The sequence below is a fragment of the Papaver somniferum genome, chromosome 10, assembly GCF_003573695.1.
Source record: "Papaver somniferum cultivar HN1 chromosome 10, ASM357369v1, whole genome shotgun sequence".
Taxonomy (NCBI): domain Eukaryota; kingdom Viridiplantae; phylum Streptophyta; class Magnoliopsida; order Ranunculales; family Papaveraceae; genus Papaver; species Papaver somniferum.
The window spans coordinates 124,368,704-124,381,001 of NC_039367.1; the positions used below are offsets into that span (position 1 = coordinate 124,368,704).

A 12,298-nucleotide genomic window follows, 5' to 3' on the forward strand; every position below is an offset into this window, starting at 1 on the left:
TGCTTCTTCTTCAATTAGTGGTTCTTCTTCAACTAGTGGTTCTTCTACGAATGGAACCTCTTGTTCTTCTTCTAGTTGTAACTCTTCTTCCACTTCTAATTCTTGTTCTTCTGTTGTGTCTTGACTTGGTTGGAATATTGTGCCTCTTCCAGTAGCTATCCCGCACCTTGGATAGTTCCAGTCTTTAGAAGCCAGGGATTAGGTACCTGAAAAAAATTCTCGCAAACAAGTGAGAAACAAGACAATAAAACAAAAAACAAAGATAAAAGCAGAAATTATAAAAAGAAACTAAAAACTTAATAACAAGCCGTATGCCTCCCCGGCAGCGGCGCCATAATTTGATCGATGTCGTATGCGTCAAAAATAATTTCACTTTCTCACTCAACTAAATTTAAATGAAGTATGTGGTAAGAAAGAGTTTGTTCCCACGGAGAGGCTTTTGTTGTTATAAAATTTCAGTTTCTTAGTAACCAATTGGGGGATTTTTGTTTTAGAAAAACAATATAAATAATTGAAAGCAATAAAATATGAAAGTAATCAATAAGAGGAAGATATTGGTCACGTGATAGTATCATTCATAAACATGTATTTTCATCAATGACTAGAATTGATATTTTAATCTCCCATTTACTAAAATTCCTAGGATACCTTGATCGCAAGTATATCCCGTTAATTCTCTGATTTCATCACAACCACATTAAAAGATGTACATGTGAATTCTTCCTAGAAAGCAACCTAAAGTGTAAAAGCACAATTAAGTTTAACTCCCTAAAAGCACTAAGTTCTATGGAATAAGACTAATCAAGGAAATCAAATGTGTAAAAGTACTAATTCGATTTAACCAAGGTTATGATTCATTTGTGACTAGTAAGACATATCACTACAAGCACTACCCACAATTATGCTACTTAGAATCAGGAATAAACAACTTTTTCGTATTGAAAACCCTAATATAGCTTAAGAAATGAATGCAAATCGGATTGATTCCAGACTCAACCATGCAAACAATCAAATCATATGACAATATAAACCATGAATCATAAAAAATAAATTATTGAGACAAAACTAATGCATTGAATCAAATATCATGTTGAGAAATCAACTTTATCCCATAACCAATAATAGTTGTTTAGCTACTCATAGCTTTTGAGTTCATCATAATCAATAATAAAAATGAAGAAGATGAAACATAAAAATGAAAGCAAACCCTAGTAGAATCGCCGCTCTCCTCCAAAGCTCCAAGTAGAAAAATATGTGATATCCAAGTTGTTGAAAACTTTCTTCTTTTGTAGCTTTTCTTACATCAAGCCTTCAAAATCCCATACCAATATATCCACCAAGCCCATATGTGAAATACCCACTTCGAAAATCTGCTATTTGCAACACCAATTTCTGCAGAGCTGCAAGTATTCTCCTCAACCCATAACTCAACTGCAATATCTTCAGTGGCACCTTCTCAATGCACAATTCATCCAGTTACAGCAACCACCAACAACATTTGTCCCTGAATTCAATTGCACCATCACTTGTTGTGCCTTAGTACCTGAACCTAGGCATTCACCTAATAATTTCGACTCCATATTTTCTCACTAAAACCAAGTTGCATCGCAGTAACATAACAACACCACTATCTTCTATCCCTTCAGCACAGCTCCATCTCAGATAACCCAATTTCTGCTTTTTAACAGCATCAACACATGTATCTTATTTGTAATCTCAACTCTTCATTTACCTGTCCTAACATACATCTAGGTTCAGGCCATTTCAAACTCTACTATCATTCTTCTAACGGTTGTCATCGCAGCTACACAACCAGCTTCCGCAATTGCTTCAATATATCTACCATAAACTCAAGCCATATCTGCACTGTGATCACCTCCATTTCCCTGTAAACTTTAAAGTTGTAGCTTCTCCACTGTCTCAACCAATTTCCACCACTGACCACCATAAACATCATTCTCTGCATTCAGTACATACATTCATTCAATCATTCTCAGTTGCTTCTCAACAGCATCAGCAACCAAATTATCCTGTTTCGATCTCAAGCATTCCACTTCATTTCCGCAAACACTTCACAGAACATAGTACCACCATCTGTTGCTTCCATCTTGCAAACCCTGCCATCACCTGCGAATCAACCCTGTTCTGCGGCATCTCAGTTCTTCTCAGCTTCAACAAACACCATCTGCAGTTCAATTTCGCTTGCGAGTTCGCCATCGCCTGCAGTTTCATACCATTATTGCGCCGGCTTGCTTCTCGAACTAGTATTGCTTCAGCTTCATAATGCCTGCTCAATGCTCCATCCCTGTAACTCCAACTATTGCAATGACCAGCAGCTATACCTGTCTCTCAGCCAACACCACCTCAAGGCCAACTCATAACTTGCGTCCCTGCACCAGTTCAACTGCCAATTGCAGTCCCATTGCTTCAATCTGACCTGTACCAGCAGTCCATACCCATTCCTTAGCTTTCACAGCTCCACAACCAATCAATCTCTTCATTCATAACCAAACGACAATACCCATCTTCTTAGCCATGAACTGCAACATCACAGAACTGCACTGCATCTTCTCAGTTCAAATCTCATCTTCTCTACATGCAATTTCTCAGGTTAGCTATTCTCTGCATCTCTGCCACAAACTCCATCGACTGCAGCTGCAACCAAACCATTAACCTCAGCTGTTCATCACTGCAACACCATAAGTTCTTCACTCTCAGATACCCTTTTTTGTGTTCATCATCTCTTCCACCAGCAGCACAACCAACTCATCCAACAACCAGAACCCATTTTAATCATAAAACCCATCGCTCTTCATTCTCTGTAATCAACTGCAATCCTTTTCCAAGATCTGTGCTCTTCTCAACCACCACAAACTGCTCCTCCATATCAGATTGAACCAGCTAATTCTCCGTTCTTAACCCAGCAACGATCACTTCCAATTTTATATTCCAGCTGATTGAGCAAAGCCCTAATTCTTCTTCTGATTCTTAATTGTATCTCTCAATCACAACACCAGTAGCAAATCTTCTCTCAGAACCCTCAATCGATTCTATAACCCTAAATGGTTTCCCCCTGTCTTCAATTTCAGATACAGATAAAAATCCTTAATTATTTAACAACAACTTCATGTAACACTCGATCTTCCACCAGCAGCAACAACTTGTTTAACCACTATTTTCATCTCTAATTTATCAATCTCTCATACTCATGATGGTGCCGCCATGGACTTCAGGTGAAACTCGGAATAAAGAGAAACATGTCTCTTAAACTCAGGGCTTGGTAATTATGAGAAGTACTAAAGGCACCCACTGTCAGATACGAGCCACCAACAGATTATTAGGCTGTCAGTTCCAGGTAACCGACAGCCTAATTCTCTGATTCAACAGCCAGTTATGGAAAACTCACAGTTCATTCTTCGTCTCCTCCTTGCGCAGCCTAGCATGCTCCAAGTATAACTCGCATGTGAATTGATCTTTTCGCCCTTTACGCTTCATACATACATTTTCTCCTTCTTTTGCTCATAATGACTCCATTGCACCTGATAAACTCAAAAGCAATAATAAGACACATAATTTACAAGAAACTCGCAAAGAAAGCATAAACAATAGATAAATATCAAGGCGTTTATAACACCTATCAACAGTGTATTAAATGCTACCAACGACACACATGCGAGGTAGCAGAAGAATTAGAACAGAGTACCTGATGCCTGATGACTTGCGGAGCACTTGAAAGTCGGGTCGGGTGCTATTAGCAGGCGAATAGAAAGATCATCGGGAGATATGCATCGGGAAACGCCAAATTGAATGGCGAATACCAATCATACAGAAGATTTGATCCTATCCGCCCGACGAGGAACATCAATTTTTGATAGAATAGTTACACTGTAGTTTCACTGTATACTAACTTTGCATATATTAAATACGTATTGAGGTAGAGGCATGTTTTGTAGGTCAGAAAACAAAGAGAGGGACTAACTGAAAGTTTTTCTTGTGAGTTCGCTAAGCATTACCACTATCGTGTAACCGCATTAAGCAATAAGATTCATCTTTCACATCATGTAACCTCATTAAGCAATAAGATTCATCTTTCACATCGTGTATCCTCATTAAGCAATATCATTGTGTTCTTTCTTTTTGTTTACTTAAGCTGAGAACACGGCACGTTAGATATAGGTTTATTTTATTTTGATGAAAATGGTGCCTGGTTATAACACCAAGAAGAGGTATATTTTGCATATACAAAATACGTATTGATGTAGAGGCATGTTCTGTAGGTGAGAAAACAAAGAGAGGGACTAAGTGAAAGTTGTTCTTGTGAGTTCACTAAGCATTATCACTACCGTGTAACCGCATTAAGCAATAAGATTCATCTTTCATATCGTGTAACCTTATTAAGCAATAAGATTCATCTTTCACATCGTGTAACCTCATTAAGCAATATCATTGTGTTCTTTCTTTTTGTTTACTTAAGCTGGGAACACGACACGTTATATATAAGTTTATTTTATTTTGATGATAATGATGCCTAGTTATAACACCAAAAAGAGGTATACCCGCCAAATTAACCTCGATCAATGTTAAATAACACCGAGTCAGCCTCGACATGATCTAATAAGGGGTAATCAATGTACTGAAGCTAATACCAATGTTAACTTTGAGCCTTCTACCTCAGACATTGCTGCTTCGAATCATCTTCTGAATCGGAATATCACTGATGATGGACAACATGTTCCTTTCTTTAACCTTTTTCATAAACTTATTGCTTTACTTTATTTACTTTTTGTCTTCTCTACTTTTTGTTTTAGTTTTTTGTTATTCATCATGAAAATTCTCTCTTGGAATTGCCAAGGTTTTGGCAATCCTTCTACTAGGGATTACTTACATCTATGCATTAACAATCATAACCCAGATATTTTCTTTCTTTCTGAAACGAAAAATCAGAATTCTGCTATGCATTTCTAAATGCAACAATTTAAATATCCTAATGTATGGTATGCTCCGTCAGTAGGTATATCTGGTGGTATCTTACTTGCATGGAAACAAGGCATTGATCTTCACATTATTCATACAACTAGACACTCAATTCATGCATTAGATCACTCTCATTTGCATCATTTGGATATTATGTTAACCTATATGTATGGAGCTCGAGATTCTATAGAAAATCAAGAACAGTGGAATTATCTTTTAGAAATGCAACCTCATGTAGATCTTCCTTAATTACTAATGGGTGACTTAAATTCACCATGTCTGATTCAGAGACTATTTCTTCTCATGTTTCGCATCATCAACACTCTCGCATAATTAGGCTGATTATCCAGTAACTCGGCTTAATTGATTTGGGTTTTTCTGGGCATTCAACTACTTGGTCGAATAATAGATCTGACAGTGATTATACTGCTTATAGACTTGATAGAGCTTTGGTTAACACTTTATGGTTGAATAGTTATTCTACGGCTTTTTTACAGCATCTCCCTCCTATAGCGTCGGATCACTCACCTATTCTGTTATCTACTTCCCCTGAATTAAGTCATAGAAATAGTCTTTTTAGATTATATAAATATTGGTTGTCTCATTATTCTTGTTCAGAAGTCATAAATAACAGTTGGTCGCAAACTTTTTTAGGATCTTCATCCTATCAGTTTACCTCTAAACTAAAATTTACTAAACATCAACTTCCGTTATGGAAGAAACATTCCTTTGGAAACACAGAATCCAACATTCAAAACCTTAATCATCAACTTAATCTTTGTTATAATCAAAACCTACCGACCAATCACCCTCATGTTTGTAATATAACTAATGATCTTCAACATTGGTTACATGTTCAGAAAGATTATTACAGACAAAAAGCAGGAATGCATTCTTTTGATGCTGATAGAAATACTGCCTTTTTTCACTCTCAAGCGAACTACAATAAAAAGAAAAATCAGATATCTGCTATCCAGAATTCTTTTGGAATTTGGTATGACAAGAAAGAAGACATTGAGAATATTCTTTTGCAACATTTCTCTCATATGTCTACTTCTTCTAATCCTATTTCAGATAATTCATTGTTGTCTCAATTTCAAATATGTATCACAAATGCAAATAATGACAATCTTATTCGAGTTCCTTCAGCAGAAGAAATCAAGGATGTTGTTTTTCAGATCAAGCCACGGGCATCTCCAGGAAGTGACGGCTTTCAAGCAGGGTTTTATCAACACTGTTGGGATACTGTTGGTGCTGAGGTAATATCAATAGTTCAACACTTTTTCAGTCATAAATATATGTTGAAAAAGATTAACCGTACTTTTCAAATACTCATACCCAAAACACTTCATCCATAATACCCTAGTGATTATAGACCAATCAGCTTGTGCAATGTTAGTTATAAGATTATTTCAAAACTGATTGCAAATCGATTAAAACCCCTTTTACCAAATATCATTTCCCCAACCCAATGTGGTTACGTTGCAGGTCGGCACATTCAGAATAATGTCATCATGGCTCATGAAATAGTCCATACAATGAAGCAAAAAAGAAAAGGTAAATCTTCGTATATTGGACTTGAATTGGATATGTCTAAGGCATTCAATAGACTCAAATGGCCTTTTCTTTTTGATATTCTTCGATCTCTTGGTTTTCATGAGGACTGGATTTATCTTGTTCAGCAGTGTATTACTACTTCAAGTATTTCACTTCTTATTAATGGATGTCCCTCGGCTTCTTTTACTCCTTCTTGTGGTCTGCAACAAGGTGATCCTTTGTCACCTTACCTTTTTCTTTTTGTTATGGAAGCCTTTTCAAGAATTATTCATTCTCAGATCATACAAGGTAACCTGAAAGGTATTAAGGTTGTGAAAAACTCTTTAGAAGTTAGCCATTTATTCTTAGCCGATGATTGTTTACTTTTCTTAGAAGCTTCTCCATCTCAATTAAGACATTTTCAAGATATTCTTAACCAGTTTAGTTCAGCTTCTGGTCAGGTTGTCAATCTGCAGAAATCGACAATTTTTTTTTCAGTAAAAATGTTTCCTGCTCAGAAGATTCAGTTCTCAAACATTCTTCAGATGAAGATCATGGGACTTGGTGAAAAATATTTGGGCATTCCACTTCTAATGCACCGCTCCAAAACTCAAAATTCTAAACCAATTTTAGATCACATGAATGCAAGACTTCAAGGTTGGAGTAGTAAGATCATAAATCAAGCTGGTAAGACCACACAACTTAATTATGTATTAAGTACCATGAGTTCTTATCATATGCAAGTCCTTAAAATCCCAGATTCTACTATTCAAGAAATGGATCGTATACAAAGAAATTATTGGTGGAATAATTCCTCTTCTCATAATAACAGACATTTCATTAATTGGAATAACATGAGATTGCTCAAAAGATTTGGAGGACTAGGTTTAAAGCATTTTACCCATTATAACTCTGCAATGTTGGCGAAATTAGCTTGGAATGTGATTCATAACTCTTCAGAACCTTATGTTCAATTATTAAAAGCCAAGTATTTCCCTTTCCATGATTTGAAGTATGAACCTCCTCCTGTTCATAATAACTCTAGTTGGATATGGCAGAGTATTGCTTATGGTATTCAAATTGTACAATAATTAAGTAAATAGCAGGTTGGTAGAGGTGATTCCATTAATATTTGGAAGCATAACTGGATTCCAAGTGAATCAGGGTCTTTATATAATTGGGATGAGTTAAATACTAATGATATTCAATGGGTGTCTCAGTTAATGATTTCAGGTACTTCTCAGTGGAATATTCCTCTTTTGCATAAACTCTTTACAACTACTCAGGTACGCTCTATTTTAACCATTCCAATAGATCTGCATTACGAAGATACTTTAGTCTGGCTACTCATATCTACTGCTAAATTTACAACTAGGTCTACTTATAACCATATCTGTAATGTTAATTCAACACCTACAGCTTATTCTTTCAATACCAGTTTTTGGCTCAAATTTTGGAAATTACAGATTCCTTACAAACTGCAGATCTTTCTATGGAAATTAATTCAAAATGCTTTACCTGTTAGAGCTAACTTACATCATACTGCTATAATGGAAAGAAGTTGCATCCTCTGTGACTTATCTCATAGTGAAGATATAAACCATCTATTCTTTAACTGTCATTTGCAAAAGCTATATGGAAAGCTTGTCTTCCCCAACATTATCTTTATATTTATCAATTTCAATCTTTGAATGACTGGTTTGCTTCTTGGTCCTCTATTGATGTTGCAATCAATTTTTCCTCTGAAGGCCCTTCTATTCATGGAATATCAGCTATACTTTGGCACATATGGAAGTTTAGATGTCAAGTGTTTTTTCAACAAGCGACAGTAAATGTTAATTTTGTGTTATATCCACTTTTCAAGTACTTAACTGATATTAATATTACTGTTTCAGCATCTCATCATACTAGACATTTTAGACAACTTGTAGGCCATATGCATCATTGGATCTCTCCACCACCAGATACATTAAAGATGAATGTTTCATTTGGAAAAAGTTTTCATTTAGTTGGAATCGCTATGATATTGAGAAATTCTACAAGGACATACATTGCAGGACAAGGACTTTTAAAGCGAGCTTTCCATCCTAATCAGGCTGAAACCTGGGCGCTTCTCGAAGCTTGGTGGAATACAGTTATATTTGAGTCTGACTGTAAAAATTTAGTTGCCTATGTTACTACTGGTTTGCCCCTGCCTCCTTGGCAATCCAGTTCTTTGTTATATAGATGTGTCAGTTTGTTTAATCAACATTGTAATTCTGGGTGGTCTTGTGTGTATGTAAATAAGAGTGCAAATAAATCTGCTGATGCTCTAGCTAAAACAGTTCACAGGCTACAGCTTTGTGAGGAATGGTGGTTTTATCCACCTGGGTTGTTAATTCCTCATTTGGCTTATGATGTAAACTGTCTTTCTTTGTAATATATCTGTTCCTTTTGTTCAAAAAAAAAAGAACAAAAGAAATGTTAAATAACACTTATTTATTACATGAAAAACAGTTACCCCCGACACTAACTTCTCGGCAACACGCAGGCTCTTGAAGAATTGTGCTCTCTCATGAGACAATTATTGCAACAGAACGAGCTTAAACCATTCTCTCACTACAAGATCATCAACAAGGGATAAACATCCAAATGAATTGACGAGAAAAATGCAAACAGATCTATTCAGAATCATGAACATACAAGTAACTCATACTTGTATCATTAAACCAGACAAAAAACACAGGATCTCTTCTGAAGTCATTAAGCTCGTATATATAGTCCAGTTGTTCAAAGAACAGTTGGATCTTCTCAACCCCAATGTAGCATTCATAAACATACACGCCATACAACAGGTGGTAATACAAAGTATCCATAGGGTTTTAAATTATTATGAAGATTAGAAAGGGTATGGAAATGAAGATTCAAGCTGCAGCATTGACAGCATGGTTACTAGCTTCTTTCTTAATGAAAGTGTCCAAATACTCCTTTCTGAGATGAAGAGAAAATACTCCATTAAGAACTAAAGAAAGGCTTCATAATAATTTAAATCGTAAACAAAGATGAACCCATGATGCAACTGGCAAAGGAGATTAACCTAGCAGGAAGCTCATCGTGAGGACGGTTGTACGGAGTCCACACTGGTTCACCAACAAAAAGTCGCATTGCCTACGAGAACATAATCATATGAGAAAGCTTACTGAAACAGTCAGTTCGAAATATATTTACACCAAAAGAACACAGAAAAGTTCTAAGAAGGTTCAACAGAGCTCTGTCACGGAAATGTTAAGATACTATTAACGTCATGAAGAAAAGAAAAGAAACAAAACGAAGCTGAGAAGTAAGCACATCAAGGGCTGCATTAAACACATGTTCTCAAGACTTAAATCATAATCCAACAATGTATCACAGGTGTCTATACTCTCTAGTATCATGCAGAAACTCTTACTTCTCATTTTACTCTTAACAAAATCAACTACAACCTCGTGCAACCTCGTTTGTCTGGAAACACATCAACAACTATTCTATCCTATTTGAAACTAATTTTACATCAATACATGTCAAGTATAACTGGAGTACCTTTATGTAGTTGTCAGAATCAAGAGTGAAACGGTGGTACATTCCCGCAGGCAGTACAATCATTCCCCCTTTCTTTACCCAGACACGTATCCACTTTTCATTTTCATCCCTGACGTCGAAATACCCTTCACCAAGAAATTTCAATCGATATCTGTATCAAATGGAACTGTTATAAAACTGACAACAGTAACAAACAACAAAATTGCCAAACCTACCACTTCCATCCACACAGTAACGAATTTCTTCATCGGTGTGAAGATGTTCTTCGAAAAAATTCTTTATCTTCTGTTCATAATTTGGCATCCTTTCTGGGCACAAATCGCAGAAGTCCTAAGAAAATCAATAATTCCCTGTTAACGGACTAACTCTACCAAGTAGGAATACATTTGTAAAGTATCAAATGCACAGATCTTCTATGCGTGTTAAATAACACAAACCAAACCAGCCAAAATGAAAAATACGCCAGATACAAAACTGACCACATAGGTATATCCACGTTCTGCACGAATCTTCTTCAATTCCTCATCAGTCTCATAGTTATCTGCATCTAAACGCCAGCTAAGGACTCCAAGTTCTGCAAGATTAACAAATTTGTCCTCAAGCATGTTAGTCTTAACACTTGAAAAAAATTAATCTAAAGAAGAAAACTAGCTAGAAACATATATACCATTGAGTCGGTCAAAAGACACATATTCCTTGGGTTCACGGTGATGAGGAAGTCTTTGGTCTTCATCACTTTCATCCATGTACCATGCCTGAATGACTTCTGTCCTTGGATCCTGTAAAGCACATACAACTTAAGCAACTTTCTCTTCTTGCATAAAAATTTCTTCAAAGACTCTTATCAGTCCACCAATAAAAACCAGAAGGATTTCCTCTAAATACTTAATGGTCAAATTGGGCCGGCTAGGCGGCTAGACCAATCAGTCTTCTCCACCAGAGAACAAGTCATTCATAAAGAGAACATAATTAGATTGGAGACATCCTCACCACATACCCGTAAGAGTATGTAATAATCTCTTGATCATCTTTGTTCTCATCTGTCTATAACCAATCTTTAATTTGCTCAACATCATTTACTTTAGACACGAGACCAAAACAACCTTAATCATCAAATCCAGCAAGTTCAATAAACACTATTTCAGAAACAAAATTATGCAGCTAAGATATTATTTGTTCATGAAAATCTCTAAATTACTTTAGGAGGATCAGGATTAGTTTCATTATCAGTTCTGTGATAATTTATAACCACATAAAAACAAACAAACAAACAAACAAACAAACAAAAATGAAAATGAAAATCAAACTCAATCAAACAACAAATTTGAGCAAAGTTATCAGAATTGTTTAGCAAGGGGTAAAGAAAAACCCTAAATCTTATACACTGAAATTGATACGAAGAAGCAATACTGATTAAGCGGAGATAGAGAGGGGATTAGGGTTTGAAATTGATACCTCCATATCTTCTTCTTCTATCTGAAAAGACAAGGTATGACTAATTTCTTCCTCAAAGATTTTTCGAAGGCTTTATTGCGACGCCAGCGAGAGCCTCTTTTTATATACTCTCTAAGTTCTTTTTTAATAGGTCAGTTTCTATAAATAAAAATTTCAAAAAAATAAGCTAGTTTCCTAATTGGGAAAGTCAAATGTTATTTTAACTTTTTGGGATCGCTTTTCTCTGTGTCATGCAGAACACTTCACTTTACTTCTTTTGCTCACAAGTATCATGTGGACCATTTCACTTCACTTCTTTTATTGACAAGTGTCATGAGGATCACTTTCAGTGATTAATTCTCTTAATTTTTTTAAATTTCGCTAAAAACAAAACTGGTCTATTAAAAAAGAACGGAAGGAGTGGCGATTTAAAAATCTCCACGTAACATTGACCTTCTGTTGTAGTCAAGCTAACGGCCCAACTACGTGTATGGTATGGCGTGTATTATACTCACAGAAGGGTGAGAATAGGAAGAATGTATAGTTTGATTACTAGTGTGTAAAAAGAATTGCTAGTGTAACAAAATATAGCTCATTTTATATATCCTCATATAAAAAAAATCAATCATTATGTATACATTAGTTCCTACAACATTTTGCATTGTCATAGCCTTGATCACATATCCACTTGGTGTGCTTGAATTAGCATGTGCAACTTTGTACCTCAACCTCAGGTTGAGAAACTTCCACCTCATCTTTGTAGTAGTCATTATAAATCAGCAAATGAAGCTTGCAG

The 12,298-nt window shown here is 35.8% G+C and overlaps 1 protein-coding gene across 1 annotated transcript; it reads right to left on the bottom strand.

The window, feature by feature from the left end:
* Positions 1-9,146: 9,146 nt before the first annotated feature.
* On the bottom strand, positions 9,147-11,626 carry LOC113318666 (1,2-dihydroxy-3-keto-5-methylthiopentene dioxygenase 2-like). Its single transcript, XM_026566871.1, has 7 exons — positions 11,524-11,626; positions 10,736-10,847; positions 10,548-10,642; positions 10,284-10,398; positions 10,069-10,193; positions 9,587-9,657; positions 9,147-9,480 (listed from the first exon to the last, which is right to left on the bottom strand). The coding sequence occupies exons 1-7, from the start codon at positions 11,527-11,529 to the stop codon at positions 9,414-9,416; spliced, it is 591 nt and encodes a 196-aa protein (XP_026422656.1). The 5' UTR covers positions 11,530-11,626; the 3' UTR covers positions 9,147-9,413.
* Positions 11,627-12,298: the final 672 nt, after the last annotated feature.

What these genes read in the sequence shown, in the direction of transcription:
- LOC113318666 (XM_026566871.1), bottom strand. An exon ending in GTCTTTTGACCGACTCAATG is followed by an intron (nt 10,643 to 10,735) that starts GTATATATGTTT and finishes TTAATCTTGCAG; the next exon opens with AACTTGGAGTCCTTAGCTGG. An exon ending in CACGATGAGCTTCCTGCTAG is followed by an intron (nt 9,481 to 9,586) that starts GTTAATCTCCTT and finishes TCTTCATCTCAG; the next exon opens with AAAGGAGTATTTGGACACTT.